General features: G+C 37.1%; 1 protein-coding gene across 2 annotated transcripts in view; it reads right to left on the bottom strand.

Annotated features, from left to right (window-relative positions):
• The window catches only part of KLHL1 (kelch like family member 1), a 355,951-nt gene extending 331,761 nt beyond the window's left edge, over window positions 1-24,190 (bottom strand). For both annotated transcript variants that reach the window (XM_032402882.1, XM_032402884.1), the window contains exon 1: window positions 22,736-24,190. In XM_032402882.1, coding sequence (XP_032258773.1) covers window positions 22,736-23,235 — 500 coding nt within the window. In that variant the 5' untranslated portion in view covers window positions 23,236-24,190. The remainder of the gene's footprint in view (window positions 1-22,735) is intronic.
• Window positions 24,191-24,567: the final 377 nt, after the last annotated feature.

The following is a 24,567-nucleotide window of genomic DNA, read 5'->3' as shown; positions in this document are numbered from 1 at the left end:
TCTACCCTAAACAGTCCCTATATATGACAGTGGAATAAGCACAGGATAACAGCTGTACACATTCATGCTCAAAAAAGGGAGGAAATGGGAAGTACAGAAGGGTCACTGCTCCTGGCAGTGCTGTAATCCATCTCCTGCATCCTAGCTGCCTGCTGCTATTCCATCCTGTTTTGCCTTGAACTTTATGATCAGAATTGCTTCTTGACCTCTTAGCTATGTTCATCTTCTTATGCTAATTATGGATGCTCTCCTTAAGCATGTGGGGGACGGTGGTTTCCTTACTGAGGTCTACAAGAGTGCACACCTCCTCTACCACAATACCTCCAAAGACCAAAGGAAATGGACTGGTACTGAAGGCTTAGATCATTTAAATAACCCAGACTCAGATACATAATGGAATAGGGAGGTAAAATCTAAGTATTTTTAGACACTATAGGTTATCAAAAAAAAAAAAAATTCTTTAAAGGAACAGCAATATCTAATTTTTTTCAACTTTTTCTCTTGGTGTCCTAAAACATCTGCCCCGTTGTAAAAAAAAGGAAAGAAAAATCATAAAAATGTTTGACACAGAAGGTGTTTGTGGGGATGTTACTTAATTCATTAGATTTTAAAGTAATTTTTTATTTCCAAATTTAAGTTTGTATTTGACATCAGTCTGCTTTGACAGAGTATTTTATGACTTTATTTTCTCATGGTATTTTGAACCAATTATATCTGTTATACTCAAACAGCTTTTCCACAAATGGATTGATTCATCCTTGGGGAGTTAAAGGGTGAAGTATGAAGGCTAAGTTATAAAAGCTATGTGACAATTAGAACTGCAGTTCATACTATGAACTGGAATATACATTTTATCAAGATCATATGTATATAAGGTTAGTTAATATGCTTAAATAATTAAATAAGAAGAATTTCTATAATGACATTATTTGAGGATAATACGCATATCTGATTGTGGAATTATGTATTTTACTAAAACATGGTAAAAGGCTATGTTTAATTTTACCAATCATGAGAACTAATTTTATTTTAAATTACCAGTAGTTCTTTCTAACATGAGAAAATTGGGTTCTTTAAACAAGATATTATGTGGAAATGAGCCTTCTTATACAAGGCAAAGAGGTCATCCTAGGGCTCCTAGAAATTTGTCTAAGATTTATGTTAAAGAAATATAATGCAATCCTCTAAAATTTTTTGATATAAGACTATATCGATTCACTCATTGCTGACTGGATTGAATTTGGGAAAACAGGGAGGCTTGGAATAAAGGCAAAGGTTCACCTGGTAAAATTGTTAGACTTATGTAGACTAAAATAGAAAATTCACATTCTTACATGTCAGAAAACTGTTGGGTAGATTGTGTTTAAAAAGGTTTAGAATTAAGCTGTGAGACACCACATTTCAGTTATCCATCTAAAGCAGAAGGAGCCCTTTTACTCTGAGTGTACTTTGACTTATTTGGGAGAAAACTGGAGACTGCCATTTTTACATGGTAACTTGAATGTCTTCCTTAGCTACTTAAGTGAGTTTAGGACATCCTTTTGATCTCCATCACTCCTTCCTCTGCCAAACTTTTTTCTAACTGCCTATCTGGTTTCCTTCTCATACTACCCCAATATACAAAATAAAGAATTATTCCTGTTTCTCAACTCACTTAAATGCTGAGCTAGCCAAGAGAACTGATAGCAAGAGAAGTGGGAAAGGAGTTGAATAAATCTCATGTCCTATATCTAGTTTCCTCTGCTACTAAAAATAGTCTTTCCCTTTTGTCTATGCCTAGACATCTTACTTTCAATGACTCTGAGATAGTGTTGATATATGCAAACTTAAGAGTGATTAAAAGCCTAATTACTGTTCCAAATAATAAGTATTGTTTCAGTCATTGATCTCTTCAACATAATAGTATCAGTTATAGGGTCTAAGTGAAATTTGGGATAGTCCTGAGACTTTGGGAATGTTTATGAGAGAGCTTATTGCAATACTTTCAAAATAAAAATTTTACAATGATTGTCAGAAGTGTCAAGAAGAAGGTTAAAGATGTTTAAGACACAGGAAAGGGAAAGACTTGCTCTACTTATATTCTCAGGATTATCAAGAACTGATGAAATAACTGTGGGACTTAGCGAAAAATGCAAGTGCAGGAAGCCATTCAACATTATTAGGAGTTTCAAGAGAGAGACAGTAGAACATTAAACCAAATGTGGGACCCTCCTAAGCATGGGGCCCTGAGAGACTGGCAGCTTGTATGCCCATGAAGTTGGTGTTATCAAGAATATGGTTAGGTTTTTTGGAGACATTGTACCAATTCGTAACTTTCTTTCATGTCAAGTCACTTCTCTCTCTCTTCTTTTTGTTGCCAGCAGTAATATCCCTTAAAAATACAATACTATTTTGTGATTATTTTAAGATAGGCTTGAAGGAGAGTAATTACAACATGGCTTGCTATCTCTTATTATAGGTTAAGGATGAGTGAAATCTTCTAATCAAAAGACAGTAGCAATATAAGGGGGGGGGGATAATTAATTAAAGCCTCCTGGAAGGATGGGAAGAGTATGATCTACATTCCCCAGGTCACAGAAGACCGGTAGGGATTTGGAGCTAGATTAGATCCTGTTTCTCATGCTGTGTAAAATGAGTCCCTGATTCCAATACCATGTAAGTTATTGGGGGGGAAATGCTCTTTTGTAATCCTCAAATTAGAATTTTAATAGCATTCCCAATAAAGTGATTCAATTCTAGTGTAATTAACATACACTATTGGACTTTTGAGAATTTTCCAACAGTATCCTAAGGAGAAAATTCAAAGTGACTTTTCAGAAAAACTCCATTTGAGGACCTGACCAGGGTTTGTACTTAACCAGAAAAACCCTCCAATTGTTAGAGTTCTGAAAAGTATTTGCTGTGGTAAAAATAGATTTAAAAACAAAAAACAACAGAAGCAAACCTCAAAGCAGTGGAACAGTTCTTTGCTCTGTGTATTATAACTTGACCCCACATTCTAGGTAGGAGAGGGATATGATTAGCAGTAGAATTATCAATATATAGTCTCTTTTGAAGGAAGTGGAATGAAGAGGAGAATCAGTTGCCAGATTATCTAGTCTGAGTGAGGACAAAACTTAATTTGAATTATTAAGGCAACAATTAGCTAAATGAGAATACTCTAGTTATAATTACTAGCTTCAGGGCAAAATGATCTTCTGAAAAATATACCTAGAGTTAGAACTGAAGCATGTTGCTGCTATAAAGACTCTGAAAAGTTATCCTGATATTGTATTTCAGAAACTCAGAGAAACTTTCAGAGAATTAGTTTAAAGAGAGCCCAATGTTTGATTGTTGTTTGCTTTGTTTTCAGATTTCTTTTTCTTTCTTTATTTCCTTTGTAATAGACAATGGACCGTTGTGTAGAACATTGTCAGGTTAATATGTAATACTGGTTGCAAGATTACATGCTTTATTGATGAAGTTCTATATAAAAATTCTCTAGCAAATTACACATGGCAATAATGAAGCCTAGAAAAGCTCTGGTCTGATGGGAAAAAGTGACACACTGCAAGCATTTTCAATCTAGCTTCATTAACTCTGGTATATGGACCACCCTCCCAACATTGCTAGCTCAATTGTTACAGTGTAATGTGTTAGTCTCCAAGTTCTCTCAGATACTCTGCCATAATTCAATCAGCAAATATGCATGTGAGATGGGTAAGGCAGAGTTGGAACCTCATGTAATTCAGCAAGACACAGACCTAAGATTAGCAGGCCAATTTTTTTCCTTTGAATCAAGACTCCATAAATTTGCCCTGCATGATTTGAATGTGTGGTCTTCTAAAATACAAAGTTTCATTTGAATTATAGGTAGTACTCTTTTAACATTATACTTACACATTATGCTTATATATAACTTTAAGTAATTGAAATTATTGCATTTTATGAAGTAGACACTCTTAATTCTCTTTCAATATTTTTGGAAAAATATTAAGTAAATTTTGAGAATATTAAAAAAATTGAGGAGAGTAACATTATGAAAATGTTGACATAGGTCGCTCCCAACTTCAGTCCCCCTCACAAGAAGACCGACTAGCAACTACCCAGACAAGACACTATTGTGAAAATCCCAGAATCTGGGGTTGAGGCTGTAGACCCCTCCTAGACCACAAAGATTGAGAAGGACCTCACTAGTTTCATTTTGACCACATCTCTCCTGCCCCACGCCAGCATAGCACCTCAACAAGAGGGTTTCTCCTGCGAAAAGTGAGCCCCATGTGGACATGCAGGTCTCACTGCTCAAGGATCATGAGGGGAAATCTGTGGGAGCTTAATCACTTGGGATCAGATAGAGATAGAGAAGAAGGGTGGGACTTACAGCAAGGAGTGTTCAGATCTTGGTGGACTGAGCTCCTGCTTAATAGCAGAACCCAAAGATCCCAGCCAGTGGTTCTGTTCATCTGCAGACCTGAGCTGGTGGTTCCATCTGGCCAGGGAGTTCAGTTGGCCATTCTGACTGATTTAAGTTCCCAGCCAACCGGCTATACTGTCCATGAAGCCCGTTCTATGTCCCCACTGGACAGGAAAGCACTTTCGAAGCTTCACTTAACTACTAAGTGCATTCTATAGCCAGGGTAGGAAAACAAATTTGCAGGCCCACCCAACTGCTAAGCATGGCCTCTAGTCCCACTCCACCAGGAAGCCTAGTCATAGAATCCAGGCAGGCCTGGAGTTCATCCTACAGACCTGCCTGCTCTGGCAAGGAAACAGGCAGCAGCCCTCCTGGCTGTTGAGCATAACTCCTGGTTCTGCATAGCGAGGAAGCCTGAACAATGACCTTGGGCAGCCTGGGAGCCCATCCTCCAGTACTGCCCAGCCTACAACCCCATCCAGCAGCAGAGCCCAGCTTATGGCTCTGCCCAATTGTTGAACACAGGCTATAGACTTATCCAAGCAGGCCTTGCCCAGATAGTGGCCCCACTAAATCACATAACATAGAATGCAGCCCCACCCAACTAAGAGCCTGGACAAGATCCTGCTCAAACACGGAGCATAGTCTGCAGCCCCACCCAACTGCAGGACATGGTTGAAGGCCCTGCCCAGACAGCAACCTTACACAAGAGCAGAGTTTAGCCAACGCCTTACCCATTTGTGAAGCCCAGCCTGTGGCCTACCCAATTTTGGGGCATAGCCAGTGGTACCTTCTGGTTGAGGAGTACAGCCTGATGTCCCACCTAACCAGGAGCACTTGTGGAGCCCAGCCTGCAGTTCTGTGCAACCACAGAGTCTCACTAGTAGCACTGCCCTGCCAGAGAACACAGCCTGTGACCCCACCTACCCGGAGATGATTGCAGAGCCCAGCTAGTGGCCCCACCTGACTACAGAGCATATCAGGAGCCCTACCCAACCAGGGAAATTACCCAGCAGCTCCACTGGAATACAAGCCCAACCAGCAGGCTAACCCAATCAGGAAGCTCAGTCTGCGGCCACCACCCCCTCAGCCCACCCCGACCCCCCACTACAAACCTCAGAGGGTGGGCAGAAGCCTCACCTCACCCAACTAAGGAACTTGATAGTAAGCCCTGCCTGCCTCTGGGCAATACCTGCTGATTGATCTACTATCTCAAGCTGAGCAGACTGGTGAAGGTCTTTCCTTCAAAGGTGAACCTGAAAAGTGTGGAAGTGGAGATCACTTATTCAAATACAGATGCCAACACAAGGATACAAGGATCACAAAGAATCAGGTGAACACAACACCACCAAAGGAAACTAATAAAGTTCCAATAATTGGTCCTAAAGAAATGGAGATCTGAGAATTGTTTGACAGATAATTCAGACTAATCCTTTTAAAGGAGTTCAGGAAACTACAAGAACACATAGACAACTAAATGAAATTAGGAAAAGTATGCATGAGCAAAATGAGAAATTCACAAAGATATAGAAACCATCAAAAAATCAAAGAGGAGGGAACACTCCCAAAATCATTTTACAAGGCCATCACTACCTTGATAGCGTAGTGAAAACTGAATATAAAGAATAAGAAGAAAATATTTCATAGCAATTCATTTGTATATTAGGATAATTTGACATCCTTATTTATCTGGCGTATTATATAGTTTTAACTGCTTGACCATCTCTCACATTGTTTTCAAGGGACCATGTATCTTCTTTGTGAATAGATGACCAATAGATGGCAATATTACTCTTTTTGAACACCTCCAATAGGCATGTACCAAAGTTTGATGCTGATTATATGCATCATTCTCAAAGTCAGCATTTTATAAATTAACTTTTTTGCAACCTTATCTTAGCTTATTAATTTACAACATAGCAATAAAGTTCAATGTAACAAATCAAGAACATAGAAAACAATCTTATAGTCTTTAGATAACAAGTGTAAAAATGTGTTTGACTCAACTATACTATTCTCTGATCTTACAAAGGAATTTACACATATAAACATGCATGTGGAGATTTTCTGGTTTTAATTTTACTATAATGTAATCATATCTCACCCATTATTTTTACACACTTATCTCAAACTGCTTTATGCATTGAACACTAGTGTTATCTGAGACATTCTACATTTGTTACTCTTTTCCTACCTCTGCAGATTTACAGGATATATTTTATATCATATATTTTATAGCATTTGTTTTACATGATGAATATAAAATGATTTTTTGTCATTCTTCTATTGATGAGCAAGCATGGAGCATGTGTGTTCCTTAATATCTAGTGTTTTATTTCTGAAGGATATGTTCTCAAAATTTGTGTTCCTGAATTAAATGCCTTTTATATTCTTTCATACCATTAGATATTGTCCCATTGCTCCCTCCACACTCCCACACTACAGCAAATTACATTCTTACCAGCAATGAAATATTCCTAATTATCTCTAACCCTATATATTATAACTACATATATTTAAGCCATTTACTTAATAGAAACTTGAGTATCATGACATAATTTCTATTTTAGATATATTTGCTATTTGAAAGAGATTAACCTTTTCTATCATAAAGCTTCCATGATTATTTTAAGGAATCCTACATTTGTAATTTCAAGTGTGTCATCCTTTCTTCCAATTTTTAATTACCAGAGTTCCTCTGTCTGAAGAAAGCAAAGTCCAAAACAATTGCCCATTTACTTTTATACCTTCAGTTAAATTTATCTGCAAATTTAAATAAAATATAATACTTTTTATTTTATTTATTTTTTATATACTATTTAAAAGGAAAGTTATACTTAACCTCATAATATAACTGTGATCAATAAGAAATGATAAGAAGAAAGTTTCCTGACATTGTGGCAATCATTGATTTTTCAGAATTGAATATATTACTTTGACGTCCTTGTATATAGGTTGATGATATTGCATTGGCTCACTTTGGTATGCTTCTCCTTGACTAGCTCCTGGACCGATGTAATTCTTCAACCTAGTGTACAACTGGATAAAGCTGAATGAAATATAAAGCTACTCATAAATTCTTTTTTCCTAAAGAATTAATGTAGGAGTCAATTTTATTAATATATCAAATTCAACATGGGAGATTATAGGCATGTGTGTGAATATGGAAAAACTATTTTGAAGTAGAGCTGAGTACACATACTTTTAAGTTCCCTGAGGTTCAAGCTTTTGATACTAACTTCTTGGTTCCAATAGCCTTCCTTTCAAGTGTAATAATATGTTGGATATTTTAGAAGTATTGTTTTGTTTGGGGAAGTTACTTACCACCTCAAATTAATAAATTTAAAAAGCATTTTAGTATTTTGTGAGCTTTGTAATTATTTATGACCATTTATAAATTTTATTTGGTGAAACTCATTGAAGATGTAGCTGTTTAAGCTGGAAGTGATTTTCCATTTCTTGGCTTTCCAAAATGTGTAAAAGAGGTCGCTTTACAGATTATGTCAACTTTTTATATTCCTTTTTTTTAAGATTTATTTATTTTAGAGAAAGAGAGAGCATGAGCAGGAGGGGCAGAGGGAGAGGGAAAGAGATTCCCAAGCAGACTCCGTGCTGAGTGCAGAGCTAGACACTGGGCTTGATCTCAAGACCCTGAGATCACTATCTGAGCCGCAACCAAGAGTCAGTCACTTACCAACTGCACCACCCAGGCACCCCCAAATTTTTATATTCTGTGGTTACAGTCCAATTCAAGGCCACTTCATGTATGTGGACCTCCGTAGTTATACAGAGACGTATGTTCAGAAAGGCCCTTGGTTTTATGCTTTACTGTCTTTGTCATCAAATTCCTAGTAATTTTTAACAACAATTGATAATTGTTTAGTTATTAATAATTAATAATTTTCATTTTGCCTTGGGCCCCACAGATAACATAGTCTCTTCTGGAACTGTTCATAATGACAGCACCCAATCCCACTCTCTTACCCATGAAAAAATCTCTCAAATGCTTGATGAGACATGTAACTAGTCATAACCTCTCTGAAAGTACCCGAAGAAGAGACTCAAATCTACCAACTTTTCACCATTGGTTTATATGGAACAATATCCAGTTAATCTCACTAATGCTCCTAATGCTTACCATCTTTGACCATTGCACAAAATACAAGCTTCACTACTCAGTCTGTTCTTTCATAGCCTTATACACATAAAGATGTGAATTTTGCGTCAGCTGATTTTTTGAGATTTTTCAGTCTGAAACTTGTATTATTCCTTTCACAAGTGCTTTTACACATCACTTTGCTTCCCTTGCACCCCTCTTATTGGTAGGTTATTCATATTCCTCACATCTATGGCCCTGGAGATTGTGTCTGGAAATGTCTAGCATTGCATTTGTGTACCTTATGAGCCTTTCATCCTCAAACAACAAAGTCCTTCCTCTTTTGAAGACTCAAGTGACATGTTTGTATTAATATACCTCATATTTCTTTTTTATGTCTTCTAATCACTGAAAACATTGAAACCCCTCAAATCCAGCTATATTCCTGAGCATTTTCAATCTTCTGTAGATGACTTCTCAAACAATGTAGCCCCTTGTGCCGGTCCCTTGAATTCCACACCTTTAACTCAAGTGACTAACTCATTTTCACAGCCACATATTCAAATAGCTGTCACTATCCGGGTCTATTCTTCATGTGAGATCTTCAGTCTCTACCTACTCCCTAACTACATTTTCCTAAATTTCAATTTTTTCATATTGTGTTTTATCCCACTACAACTACTGCAAAAGGACTAAAACAAAAATTAAAGTATATACATCAGCTCCTTAACTGGACTCAGATTCTTCTCTTCCCTCCAGCCGCCTACATTGTTCACTGTGTGGCACAACAAAAAAGCCCATTCATTTGCCAGTCCAGAGTAGCTCTTCTTATCTCTCTCTCTTTTACAATTAAACCTCAACTAATTGGCAGTTGTGGCATTTATTTTCTAAATGCTTTCTTTCCTTCTGCCCCTTTTCTTAGTAATAGTTCCTCACCAGGACTGTTTGAGCCTTTGAATGTGGCTCTCCACTTCCATTTTCCCCTGTCTTTTCTCTAGTCCATTTCACATACTGTAATAGGGAAATTTTCTAAAGTTTGAATCTCATCAGCTAGATTCAGTCACAGTCACCATACGCAAAATCCAAAGTCTTTAATATGATGTCAAAAGCCCCTTGTTGTCTGACTAGGACCTACAGCTCCAGCCAGATCGCCTGACTTTTACCAGAGCATAGCCATGCTAATTCACTTGCTATTTTTCTTTCTAATTAGCAACTGCACATGCTGATTCTGGTCTGAACGTTATTAAGAGCTTTTTCAAGCCATCATTTTCTGTACTTTTAAAAATTCCTTTTAATATATATTTAGTACACCACAAGTTAAATTTCTAAATTATTAATCTGTTAATGCTTATTATAGTTTTTTACTCTGAAAAAAAAAAAGGGGGAGTTTTCTAGGCCTCTTTGTATCTCAGGAAGCTGGCATATTGTCTGGAAATGAATAACTGATTTAAAATAGTTTTCGTTAAGCGAAGGAACATTTAGTGTTTTCCTTGGGGTACATCTGGCTCAGAATATACCTGAGTGTTCAAAATAGAGCTTACTTCATATCTTAAGTAGTCAAAGTGCAGCCTAATTCATGCTGCTATACCAGGAGTCAAGCTGAATCAACTATAGGTAAAGATCCACTCTTTTCTTTTGTGGTGGCAAGGCTAGAGGACTTTAGATATGATGCATTTCTTGCCCTTTCCCATCATATTCTAATGACAAAATGAGATAAAAAGCAATTTAAGTGGCAATGGTGACATTTTCCTAAACAGGCAGAGTTACTCTAAAACTAAGGTTTTCTAATGCCAAATCCAGTTTTCTTTCTATTGTAGCATGAAACTGTGGAGGCCAGTATATTTGAAGGCAAACAATATTAACTTACAGTAACACATGTTATACAAAATTGTCAATATTTATAGACCATACATATTTTCAGTTGTGCTTTATAAAAACAAAAGATTTTTCTGGAGTTTATTGAAGAAGAAGAATTAAAATATTTCCCATCCTTAGAGAAAAATTTTGTATGAAGCAAAGAGAGAATATAAGAGTGAGAACAGATACAAAGGCATCTTAAACTTTAGTTTAGATTTCAAATAGGGGTATCAATCAGGGGAAAGAAATAAATTTACATTCAGAAAATATCTTTAAGTTGTGTCTTTAAGGGGCTCTAGACTAATACAAATTTAATTTTACAACTGAAAAAGTATTTGATAAGAAGTCTATTTAAAAGTCACAGGCTGTTAGGGAGACTAATCACATGTAGATATTTTATATCTATTAGGACAACAAGAAGGAGTGAAAAAGGAGCCCCTTTTTTCTCTGTGGAAAAATAGGTCTCTGGTACTTTCCAGTCATCTGGTTAAATACAAAGAGGAGTCAGAGAAGAAGACAGAACGTAGCTTATTCCTTTCTGTGTCATTAAGGTAAAGCTCATGGGTAGTATTGCTGCTCTTCAAGTACTGTGAAAGGAGATGCCTCCATTGCCTCAAAATAAAGTCCCTTGTGGTCACATGGCAAGGCCTTCTGAACTTTCTTTGCAGAAACACTTACTCTAAAACTATTTAGCCTCCCTTTCTTTCTTACCTGCTGCCAACAAGAAGGCAGCAAAAGATTCAGTGTGAATATTTATCAGTTTCTGTAAGATGTCAATGGATAACTTCTGAGGCCACATATCAAACTCAAGAGGTATTTGACTCCAATAAATGATTCAAGGCAAGTTAGAATCAAATTTCTATTCAAAGTATGAATAATCAATAAAATGAATAAGTTTATCTCACTTATAATAGACAAGTGTTAAGGACAAAATATACCACACAGTGAGTTTTTTGGCTCATCAAAACATTTTTTCATTTAATCATGGTGTTTGAGGATCAGTGGTTTATTCTTTCTTTTTAATAGCATAATGTATTTCATAATATGGTTATTATCAGAATTATTTATCCATTCCCCATTAGTCTACTTATGTGTTGTTATCCTGATACCACACTGCCTTGATTACTGTAGTTTCAAAACAAGTCTGGAAATCAGGAAGTGTTAGTCCTCAAATATGTTCATTTTTTTCAAAGTGGTTTTGCTTATCCTAGGTGCCTTAACTTTTCAACGGATTTTAGAATAAGTCTGTCAATTTGAACCAAAAAAATGCACAGATTTTCTCAGAGGATGTGTATAATCTATAGATGAACTGGGAAAGAATTGACATCTAAATAATAGTAAATTTTCTGATCCATGAATATAGTATATCTTTACATTATTTAGGTCTTATTAATTATCTTTAATAACTATCAGAGTGGCTTTATTGTTTTCAGTGTATGAGTCTTTCAAAGTTTTTAGTCATATTTATTATTAAGTATTTCATACTTTATTGATGTTACTATGAAATTTATGATTTTTAATTAGAAATATAATTGATTTTTATATGTTCATTTTATATCCTGCCACCTTAAAAAGTCATTATCTGTTTTGTAGATTCCAAAAAGTTTTTTCTAATAATGTCTGCAAATAAAGACCATGTTAACTTCTTCATTTTTACATAGATGATCAATTCTTGTGCAAATTAAAACTATTTTATTTCTTACTTTCAATAAAAATGCTTTTTATTTGTTTTTGTTTCTTTGTTGAACTGACTAGCATCTCCAGTACTCTGTTTAATAAAAGTGATGAGAGAAGACATTCTCATTTTGCTCCAGCTTTTAGAGGAAACACATTTAGACTTTCAGTATTACGATGATACCTGGAGGTTTTTCAAGATTGTTATCAGATCGATATTCTTTGTTCCTAGTTATATTTTGTCTATTATGAATATATCCATTTCAGCTTTCTTTTTATTAATCTTAACATACTACATCTTTTTTACCCTTTTCCTTTTAACCAATATCTGTGTTTATTTTTAATGTGTATTTCTTGTAAGCCGAATATACTTAGATCTGGCTTTTTATACAACCTGATAATCTCTGCCTTTTAATTACAGATGCATAAAGCAGTTGCTTTTAATGTAATTATTGATATAGTTAGGTTTAAGACTATAATTGTGTTGTGCATTTTATATTTGCCCCATGTTTGTTCCCATTTCCTCTTTTTTTGGATTAATTTTTATGAGAGTATTTTATCTTCTTTGTTGGAATACTAGCTGTTTATCATTGTTTCATTATTTTGGTGGTTGCTTTAGGGTTTATAATAAACTTCTGAGACTACCTTCTAATGATATACTATTTCACACTTAGTATAATAACCTTGTAATCCTGTACTTTCATTTCTCCCTTCCCAGGCTTATTGCTATTGTTGTCATAGAAAATTTATCTTATGCATATGGTAAACAAACCCTCATATTACAGTAGTTTTATTTGTTTGTTTAACCATCATATATCTTTCAAATTTTCCAGATTTAAATAATAAAAAAATAATCTTATTTTTTTAACCATGTAGTTATCATTTCTGGTGGTTTCCATACCTTGCACCAGCCAGTACCATGTCTCTCTGCAATCTGTGTTCTGTCATTAATTTCAGCCAGTATATTTTTTTTATCTCAGGCATTATAGTTTTATTTTGGCCTAGAAGTTTGATATTGATATTTTCCTGTCTACCATGACCCTATTTAACTACATGAATATACACAATATGGTATAACTGCATTAATGACCTTGTCTGCTACAGTTTTGATTCAGTTTTAATTGATTGATTTTGCTTCTCAGTATGGTTCATGTTTTCCTACTTCTTTGTTGACTAGTTATCTTCAGTTGGATGTCAGACATTGCAAAATTTACCTTGTTTGGTATTAAATACTTCTGAATATGTGAATTATTCTTCAACTTTGTTCCAAGGCATAGTTAACATTACTTGGAAACAGTTTGATACTTTTGGATCTTGCTGTTAAGATTTGTTAAGTGAAACCATGTCATTGTTTATTCTAGGGCTAGTCATTTCCTATTACTAATATAATAACCCTCCAAATACTTTATCTAATTCAAAGAATCATGCCATTCTGATTGTTAGGAACAGGTGTTAGTCCCTCTAATTCTGGTATAGTTCTTTCCCAAGACTTGGGTTTTTTCCTAAATACATGTGTCTGTCATTATTCTACTGAATACTGATCTGCTGAATACTCAAGGGGCGCCTCCACAGATTTCTGGAGTTTTCTCCCCATGCATGTCTTTTTTATGACAATGCTATCTTGGGAGCTCTCACTCTATCTCTTCAATTCAGGGTGGTCATCACATTTTTCCTGGTTTCCCCTGGCCTGTATCAGTGGCTGGAATCTCTCTCAAGGCAGCAAGCTGGGACAATCCCAGGGTCATTTCATTTGCTTTTCACATCTCAAGAATCACTCTTTCAGTACCTGATGTCCGGTGTCTTGAAAAATGTGTCACAGAGCCCCTTCCTTCCTTCCCCCCGCCTTTTTTTTACCTTTTCTTTTTTCATTTCTTTTTGCCTTTGTCTTCTTTCTGCCTTTCTTCTACTTCCTTCTTCTTTTGTTCTTTGTTGCTGTTTCAGGTGAGAGGGTAAGTCCAGTCCCTGTTATTCTATCTCAGCCAGAGTCAGGAGTGTCAGTTCTTTCATGGTGATTTTAATCAAATCATTAGAATATTATTTGGCCCAGGATTTTTTCATCTCAATTGCTTTTTAACAATCTGTAATTTATATACAGATGATATGGGCATATTCCCCCTGCTAATAACAGTTTACTAACCAAAACCACTGTAAACCAGAATCATAAACTAATTATAATACAAAAATGTCATGCCTTTTGAGAAAAAAAATACACAAATAAATGTTTAAAAATCATCAGGGCATCACCAAATGCCCAATATCTAGGCACTAATTTGTATAAACTTTTCTACTGAAATTACATACCAGTATATCAAATGGTATATAACTGAAAAAGTGGGAATTGTATTTAAATTTTGTTACAAATGAGAAAAACAACTCCAAATTTATTTTCAAAATAGTAGAGTTTGAGGTTGAATCTCAGAGTTAGGAAGTCAGGATGTTTGGTATTCATAAGTTTAAAAATAATAGATTTTAAAAACAGTTTTCCTTCCAAAAGCTGTTTTTCCATTTTCTCTGGAGCTCTGATACCTTTGAATATTGACCTAAAGACACATCTTGGATATTTTAGTAAGATTAGAATCTACTAAAGAAACAAAACAAACTGTATATTTTATTGTTGACACACAGAGGTTTTTGGCATTCACCTCTTGAAAAACTATGAAATTGTTGAATTCTTCCTTTCCCAACTTTCTGATCTCACAATTTAAGTTGTTCCACCAAAATTCAATTAAGATGAAAATGTTGATTTACATGAGCAAATATCAATCAGTATCACTAAGAAAAAAGGTGCCTGAATGACCTCCTAGGACACAGTGTCACAAACAATTATGATAAGAACTCAAACTGAAAGATTTCCTATGAGAAGCAGTTATCTGAATTAGACTAAGGCCACCAAAGGAATAGGAAAGGCCAGGTTTAGAATTAACATCAACTGATTCCACTCTTTATTATTATTGGAGACTCTCAGATCATTTTCAAAAAGCAACATTTCTGTGACATGATCTTCAGTCAAAATGATCTACCTCATAAGCTTTCCATTCGAAACAGATTTTTCTTGGGATCCTAAATTATAGCACACATGCTCTCTAGTCAGGAAAGACTATGTTACACTTTCATAAGCATCAATCTGTTTTCAAATTCTGGCTAGAAAAGTCAGCAAAGTAGTCAGCCTCAAACTCATATACTGCAACAGTTTTTTTGTTGTTGTTGCTGTTGTTTTGCTTATTCTTGACTTACAAAATCTTCACATCTTTAATTCTGCTCAGATTATTTGTATCAGTTATTTTCTTCAAAGTTTTGGATAACATTATTTTAAACGTAGAAAGGTAAATTAAGCCTGGGTGGCTTAGTCATTAAGTGTTTGCCTTCAGCTCAGGTCATGATTCCAGGGTCCTGGGATCGAGCCCCACATCGGGCTCCCTGCTCGGCTGGGTGTTTGCTTCTCTCTCTCCCACTCCCCCTGCTTGTGTTGCCTCTCTTGCTGTGTCTCTCTCTGTCAAATAAATGAATAAAATCTTTAAAAAAAAAAAGAAAGGTAAATTAATATTATTTGGCCCAAACTAGTATGTAAATCCCAGAGCATTTGTTTTACAACTACTACAAAAATATCTACAGTTATTTTAGATGGTAAAATAAAATCAGTAGAGTCTCGTTACTTAGAGACTCTGTTTAAAATGCTGCACATTTTCATGTTCAGGAACTTGAAACTCTAAAATACACTGCAGATCTCAGTTTTCGGTAAATTCCATAAGAACTCTTAGTCAAAAATGATGGAATTTGACTTAGAAGCACATCATCTAAGTAGTCATTAGAAGCATGTTATCCCCTAGATACACAAATTATCTTTTGAGGCTTAGAAAAAATAAACCCACAAAACCTAATATCTGATCAATAGTATATTCCATATTAGCCACATGCTCATTTTGATTGGATAGGTATTATTTTTAGATTATTAAAAATCCTATTATTTTTAGATTATTTAAACTTGTACCTTAAAGAGGTTGATAATATAGTTTACAAAGTAGTCATTAGAAATTCATCACTGAAAAGCAAAAAATGGTTCTTCAATTAGCATGGATTTTTTTTTTTGTTATAATTAAAAGTTCCATTTGTTTCATTCTGCACTTATATTCCCAACTTTCACTCAGAGAGCTCTGGAGTCTGGGGTACCTGTAAATCCAAGCAGTGGTCTCATTTCTTTTTCCGTTAAGATCTTCTTAGTTTGCCTGAAGCAAACTTGCTTAGAGGGGAGGGCACCTGGAAACTGTGGGCTTCTTTATAAAATACCACATAATATTGATAAATCCATTCTAAAATAAATAAAAGAAGCTCTCCCCAAATAAGGTATCATCTGTTGCTAGTTCTGGTTTAAATAGTAGTAGACTGTAATATTCAGCCTGGGAGGAATTAGCCAAGAAGGCATAAAATTGAGTAAAATCATTCCATACTCTTTTCCACTAGAAACTGGGTTTACAGCGAAAATATGAACATGATTTCATTTTAGTGTTCCATAGAAGCATAGTTTGAGAAATGCTTTCCCCAAGAAATAGTCTCTAACCATTTTTAAAGTTGCTTTTTCTTTTCGACTGAGGCAAGGCTGATTCCTTTTCATTCTCAACAAATATGTGGTTCAGTTTCTCATCCACCTCCATGACATTTTAATGGTTATGCTTTCTTCTGTTGACAATTTTCTGTATCAATTGTTTGACCCTCAAAAGCAGATTTTCTTTCGTTTTTCTTTTTTTTTTTTTTTAAGATTTATTTATTTATTTTAGAGATTGAGAGAGAGAGAGAGAGCGCATGCACATGCATGAGTCGGGGGGAGAGGCAGAGAGAATCTTCAAGCAGACTCCCGACCGAGCACGGAGCCCCACATGGGGCTCAATCCCAGGACCCATGAGATCATCACGTGGGCTGAAACTGAGAGTTAGCCCGCTTTACTGACTGAGCCACCCAGGCTCCCCAGAAGCAGATTTTCTGTCATAAAGCTCTCTTTTGGATTCCAAAATTAAATTAGTTTTCCCTAAGTTATTTCCTCATAGTTTTGTTTAATTGTAAAGTAAAACACACGGAATGATCCATACTTCAGGAAAACATTGAGTGTCTTCTAACGGGCTAAGAAGTCCTCTTTGAGCCTTATCAGGCATTGTCCTTCACTATTATTTTAAGAAGTCTATTTAACATTCAAACACAGCCTCATTTCAACCAAGAGAATAAGAAAACTCCTTCAGCATAACCTTACCTATAGCCTCTTTTCTTCTGTTATGTTTGTTTAAGCAGAGGGAAAGAATTGGCAAAGTGGCCCCAAATATGGTATCTGGAGTCAGATAGCAAGGCTTAAAAGTGCAGCTATACTGCTTAGAAGTCTGTGATTCTGGGCAAATTAATTACCTGTCTATATCTCAGTCTTCTCATCTATGTAATCATTATACCTAAGGGATACATAATTGTGCCAGAATCAAAGGGCTGTTCTGAATATTAAGTTGCACAATATAAATATTCAACATGCTATCTGGCAAATAGGAAGTTCTTAATCAGTGTCACTCATTATGATTATGACAAATATTTATTCACTTAACAGTATTTATTGAGTAACTACATGCTCTATGATAGGGACAAAATGATGAGCAAAATAGAAATATCCTATCCACTGGGCAATTTTTGTTAGAGACAAACAATAAAAACAACATAGATATTAATATATGGTTACAGGTTACAAGGAGAAATTGAAGAAAAAGCAGAGAGCAGTTACTCTAAGAATGTAAAATAAGCAGATGTAATGAATTTTAAAATTTTTAAATTAATTTGCTTAGGGGATCAATGAATGCTTCTTTGAGAAAGGTACAAAGCTCTTATTCAAGACATCTCAATGATAAATAAGAATGAACTCAGAAAAGGGTGGGTTGAGGGAAGGAGACTATACAAGGGGACAAAACAAGTGTGTGAGGCTCAAAGGTAGAGGAGAACATTAAGGGAGGACACCGAGTCTGGAAGACAGAGGGTGTGGGGGAGGTTGGTGAGTGAAAGAGCTCGATAATAGACAAGGGACAAATCATCCAGGGCCTAGCTATGCACAGTATGGATTGGGGTCAGAGGGTAGTGGAAATGCTTTTTTTCCTATGACCCAGCAACTGCACTCCTGGGTATTTACCCCAAAGATACAGATGTAGTGAAAAGAAGGCCCATATGCACCCCAATGTTCATAGCAGCAATGTCCGCAATAGCCAAACTGTGGAAAGAGCCTAGATGCCCTTCAACAGATGAATGGATAAAGAAGATGTGGTCCAGATATACAATGGAATATTACTCAGCCATCAGAAAGGATGAATACCCAACTTTTACATCAACATGGATGGGACTGGAGGAGATTATGCTAAGTGAAATAAGTCAAGCAGAGAAAGTCAATTATCATATGGTTTCACTTATTTGTGGAACATAAGGAATAGCATGGAGGACATTAGGAGAAGGAAAGGAAAAATGAAGGGGGGGAAATCGGAGGGAGAGATGAACCATGAGAGACTATGGACTCTGAGAAACAAACAGGGTTTTAGAGGGGAGGGGGAGGGGGAACTGGTTAGCCCGGTGATGGGTATTAAGGAGGGCATGTACTGCATGGAGCACTGGGTGTCATACAAAAACAATGGATCATGGATCACCACATCAAAAACTAAAGATGTATTGTACTGTGACTAACGTAACATAATAAAATTAAAAAAAAAAAAAAAAGGAAAAAAGAAAAAAAAGGAGAGCCAGGAATGTGGCAAAGTATTTCAGATTTTCATTTTATAATTTTCATTCACTCCACTATGGAGAATGGATTAGAGGTGGCAAAATTAATGAGGGAAGACAATGCAGATGGCAGTGATAGAAGTTGAGTTGAAAGGGGACAGTATCTTAGAATTAGGTACAGACAATGGAGAGATGGAGGGATACTGGACAGATAGAGGAGGGAAAATATTTTTTTAAGATTTATTTTATTTATTTGAGAGACAGACAGACAGACAGAGTGGGGGAGGGAAAGAAGGAGAGGGAGAGAGAGAAAATCCTCAAGCAGACTCCCCACTGAGGGTGGAGCCCAACACAGGGCTCAATCCCAGGATCCTAAGATCATGACCTGAGCTGAAATCAAGAGTCAGACGCTTAACCAACTGGGCCACCCAGGCTCCCCAAAGAGGGAAATTTTTGAAATAAAAGTGTCAGGACTTGGTGGAATATTGAAAACGATGTGGAAGAGGACGTTGGCTAATATGATCCTGGATTTTTGGCTTGCACAACCTAATGCATGGAGAGCTGTTCTCTGAGATAAAGAAGGAAACTGAGCAAGAGAGAGGGGGAGATTATGAGCTCAGTTTTGTACATGTTTTATTTATACTGTGTCTGCAATATCCACAAGAGAGGTCAAGCAGAGAGGTGGGTGTCTGAGACCGGGTGGGGGAGGGGGGAGAGGGTTGGAAGGGGGGCGGTCCAGATTTTGAGATGCAAATTTAGAAATACAGTTTATGGACAGCAACCGAAACTGTGGAATCCGATGACTGCATTGTGTGAGAACTGAGAAGACTAAAAAAGCAAGCAGCTGAACATGGCATCTCCCTTTCCACTCACCTTACTACAAACTGCAAGAATATAAATATTTCTCTTTGGTTCTTAGTTCACTACGTATAGAATTTTGGATAAAAATATCCACACCAAAAATGTATGATAATCTGAAGAGCTAGGAAATTATAAACTTTCCAACAAAAGTTCAGAACTAAGTAGAAAAAACAAATGACTTAATAACATAGGTCAGGAGCCTATTACTATACATTAGAATTCTTAACAGTGTAATAAAGTATTAGAATACTGAGATCTGTTTATGTATGCCTAGTAGGTTGGGATAAGATAAAGGCTGGGTTTAGGCAATCAATTAGTTTACCAGTGTCTTCTTGCTACCTTTATGCTTAAACTCCATTAGAGTTTGACCTTTCCAGAATTTCTGAGATTATGGGGAGTTTTCCCCTGAGCATCCTCCAGCAGCTGTTTGAACAACAAGTTAAACCAACTGAGCTACTTATACTTGTCTAAAACAATGTTCCTAACTAGCATGGGACCAGATGAATAAAAAGATCAGAAAATGAAAAGAAAAGAAAGGGGCCAACTCTTGTTTTAGATGAGAAGATTAATTTTGCATATAAGTCAGAACTGATAAAACAAAATGCTAAATATCAAATGTGACATCACAATATGGTGATATAATAATGACCCATGTAATCAAAATTATCATGCAAGATTTAGATAGTTTATGCACTCATTTATCATTATAAACACTATGTAGAGTCCCTGCATGTGCCATGATAGAAACAAAAGTAAATCCACATTACTGACTATTTTACATATTATTTTTCATTCAGCACTTAACTCTAGAAATGCTGTCTCTTCTGAAAAGTGAAACCTATACTTACCACATATTAAAATTTATACATATATAATTGTAATATATATGTAATATCTATATATAGTGACTATCAAGTTTAGTAGCATGGTTTCGATCAATCATGAGCACAGAACCAATGCTCCATGAAGGTTTGGGAACTCATGAAATCCACATTATCAGTGCTAACTGATTTGTCCAGTGAGAACTTTAAATTTATCTAAAGGATTTAAGTCTTAATAAGAATTTTAAAATCAAATTAGACCTGATTTTCAATATTTTATACATGTAAGAACTCATAGGACCCCCTCATTCCAATAGCAAAGATGGTTTTAATGGTACTTGCTTATTTTCAGAATTCTTTTCACTTATGACTCTTTGTGAATAAATACACTGATGCATATTCAAAAGTGAGGGACCAGAAGTCACACCTGATGGGTGTTTTGTCCCTGAGCCGTATTAGTTATTAGTTTTATTTTTTATTTATTGTAATTTCTTAAGGCAATATTCCGTATTTTCAAATTCTTCAACTTACATGAAAATCTTCAGAAATTACTGATGACAAATATGCCTCATTTACTTAAATGTATTTGTTATAAAACAAATTTTTAAAAATTATCTAACATTAATATTTCAGGTCACATATTTTAAGTTGATTTGAAGACTTTACAAAATTGAAAAAAAATCTATTTTTTCTGAACTGTTTGAGCCACAAAAATACTAATTTCAATATAGTAATTAGTAAATATTTAACCTAAACTGATTTCTTTTAAATATATAAGTTGAATTGTTAAGTGCTTATGATTTCTGAAAACTGGAAAAAAAGAGGTTTATATTTTCTACATTAAAGGGGGTAAAGCTCAACATATTTTATTGATAAAAGTTCTAAAATTATAATAAGTAATGATACATAAATCAAATTACTTTATGGTACTAATGGTACCCAAGTTATAACCATTTTGGTAAAATATCTTACTTAATTGAGTAATAGATAAACTTGTATTTAGGTCTGCTGTATATGGAACAAAACTTTGTCATACTTGCAAATTTTAAATTAAACTTCTCCCTCTTTAATAGTATTACATTATAAGAAGTGTCTTCATATATTAGACTATGTTCAAGGCTCTTCAAATTCAAATTCAAATCCATATTATCTTCATAATTGAAAATTTTAAGGATGATTTTTTATCTCTTTAACTTCACATTTGTCAACATCATTGAAGAGCACCTACAGTATTATTTTGCTCTATGCATTCCTTTTGTGACTTAATCAACTTTATAAGAAGCTGATTCAATCAACCAGAAGTTTAAAAAGTTGTTTCTGTTTCTAATTTGTTATTGAGAGGTAATTGAATTTTATTAACATATTCATTATCATTTTCCTCTGGTCCCTGTGTTTCTTCAATAATGTATTCTGATATCATATGAATTTAAATGCAAATCTTTTCATATTCTCACTATCTGCCAAAAGTAGTAATGATCTAGTGCAGAATAATGAGTCAATTCTCTAAAAATGTGAAACTCAGAAGTTTTATGTGTCTTTCAAGTCTTGAAAGTAGAACTCTACTCAAAGAATGTAATAGTAGAAATATACAAAACACAAATGTTGACCCACTTCCTAAAGATATACAATCCCATACTTAGCCAACAAATCAGGAGAGCTGAATGCAAAGGGGCTCAGCAACAGTTTAATTCTAAGACTTTGAATGAGGCAAAAGTGAACATGAAGTAGGATAAAAAGGGAGGTTAGGATAGAGAATAACAACACTGCATTTCAGACAAGAAAAAAAGAGAGAAAATACTGCTGTCCAATGGCCTCATTTGCCCACCTCATTAGTCCTGAAATATAGATTCAAGACACAGGGATCCTGGATAACACACTAAGTCAGTTTCTAGGCCCATACAGGAGATCCTTCTGAATGGTGTTTAAAGCAAGTTTCACCTCACATCAGATAACTGAAGGATTGATGTGATATAATGACAGAAGATGACAGAAGAATACCATCATCTCAGAAATATGAGAACTGCTCCACTTAGAGATTTACCAAAATGCATATTGTGATTACAACTCTGAAACCTTACAAAAAGAACAAAAAAATATGAATGAGCCAGTAAAAATTAATTAGCAAACTTTTAGTGAGATTACAACTTGGGTAAGAAAAACCAAGCTGGCACCTCTCAATCAAAATTTTCAACCTGAAACGTTTTAGGCTTAGTAACTACCAAAGCACACGGGGGGGGGGGGGGGGGGGTTGAGGGGAAGCGAGTGGAAATTGGGAGATGCTAGATGCCCGGTGGGGACTTACTGTACCTGTGTCCACATCCTTCACCTGTTGCCTGGCTTGAGTTGGCCGGCTCCACTTTGAGCTCTTGCAGGACCAGCCCTTTATCGTGTGGTCCAGGAAAGTCCATGCCTGGCACCTCCTCTTCCTCTAGAGACTCCACGTAGAAGAGAGTCCTGGCTGGCTGTTGGGTGCCCTGCCCCGGTGCCCCTTGCTGCAGCCTTGTGGCCACTGGCAGCAGGGTGCCATTCAGTGGGTTAAAGGAAGAGGAGGAAGAGGGCGGTGAGGACGACGAAGAAGAGGAGGAAGAGGAAGTCTTCTTCCAGAAAGTGCTCACGCTGCCCTTCTCTTGGCTTTTGAGCAGGCGGCTCTGGCTGGGTCCCCAGTGCTCGAAGCTGCCGCTGCCGTCCTGTTGCAGGCAGCCGCCCCCCGCCGGGCCGCCAGGGGCTGGCGACGGGTGGCTGAAGAGTTTCCAGCGGAGTCGCAGGATGTGCTTCACATCGAAGTCTTTTCGCCCAGAGCCTGACATGCTTGACGCAAGAAGGCAAAGAGACCTCAGCTGGCGCGAAGTAGACGGGCCAGCTGGTGGGGGAGGCCGGCAGAGCCCGGGGTGGGAGGAGGAGGAGGAGGACTGCGCCCTCTGCACCCCGGGAGCACACGCAGCGAGGCGGGCTGCGCGCCCTGCTAGGCAACCACCGGAGCGCGGACGGCAGAGCCGCGCGGCTCAGCTGCGGTCAGGTCCGGAAGGACCCGCGCGTGGGGAGCCCACCGGCCGAGAGCAGAGGCAGGAGCCGGACGCCGAGGGCAGAGATTCCTCGATCCGCGCGCGGGGGCCCCGTGGTTACGGCAGGGAGGGACGACCCTGGTGATGGAGGGGCGCGAAGACGGGAGGTCTGCGCGCTCCGAAGCTCGGGAGGCGGCGGCAGCAGGATACACCTCCCTGGGATGCACCCGTGACAGAGCCTCAGTCGGGAAGGTGTCGGCTCTCCTGTCCTTGCAGCTCAGAGTTCAGTGCCTGGAGAGCGCAGAGAGAGAGAGAGAGAGAGAGAGAGCCCCAAGTCAAGAAGAAGCGCACCCCCTAGTCTTCTCGGTGCACCTGCGCCCCTGTCCCTGGCCTCTCCGAGGATGCTCTGAAAGCCTGCCGGGTATCTTTGAGAAAGTCAGATGCCTTCTGCGAGGCGAGAAGGGGTGGTTTTATAGAGTCAGTTTGTAAAAGGGAAGAACAAATATTCCAGAAAATATAGGGAGGCAAAAGGAAAAGCCCGCCCGTGAAGCTGTCAAGGTCCTCACAGTACAATTTTCTCTCTGCCTCAGCGCCTCCTCCTCCCCTGCAAGTGACGCAGATGTGCACTGGGGCCTATACGGAGAGATGGAGGGAGGGAGGGAAGGCTTCAATCTTCTTTATGCAAGTGAGTCTGCTGCTCTTATTGTTCCCTTGCTAGGTCCTGTCACCTTTTTTCATCCCCCTTCCTCACTACATTACTGTGTAGCAATAAAAGAAAAGCAAACAGGCATTATGCTTTAGCATCAGTAAACACCAAACATGAATCATGGCAGCGTAAACTTAATAGGCTGCCATCGGTTTGCAGGTTGCAGGTTAATGGCTTGAATTATTTAATAAACCGCATCCTTTAACCTTTAGCCTTAGTTTGTCTGTAGTGAGATACAGAAGAAACAGTGGTGCTGGCGTCAAAGTGTGATAATGCCACCATTCTGACACTTACATTGTGATTCTGCCATTAATACACTCAGGCAGCGCTTCACCCTGGGGGCCAGAGGCTCACACGGTAGAAATTTTAAGATGGGCATCTGAGCGCAGGGGACGACTTTTGCAAAATCAGTGCATTTGGTGTGTAGCCTT

The sequence above is a fragment of the Phoca vitulina genome, unplaced genomic scaffold (assembly GCF_004348235.1).
Source record: "Phoca vitulina isolate PV1807 unplaced genomic scaffold, GSC_HSeal_1.0 scaffold5, whole genome shotgun sequence".
Classification (NCBI taxonomy): domain Eukaryota; kingdom Metazoa; phylum Chordata; class Mammalia; order Carnivora; family Phocidae; genus Phoca; species Phoca vitulina.
This window is presented reverse-complemented; position numbering and strand designations above follow the sequence as displayed.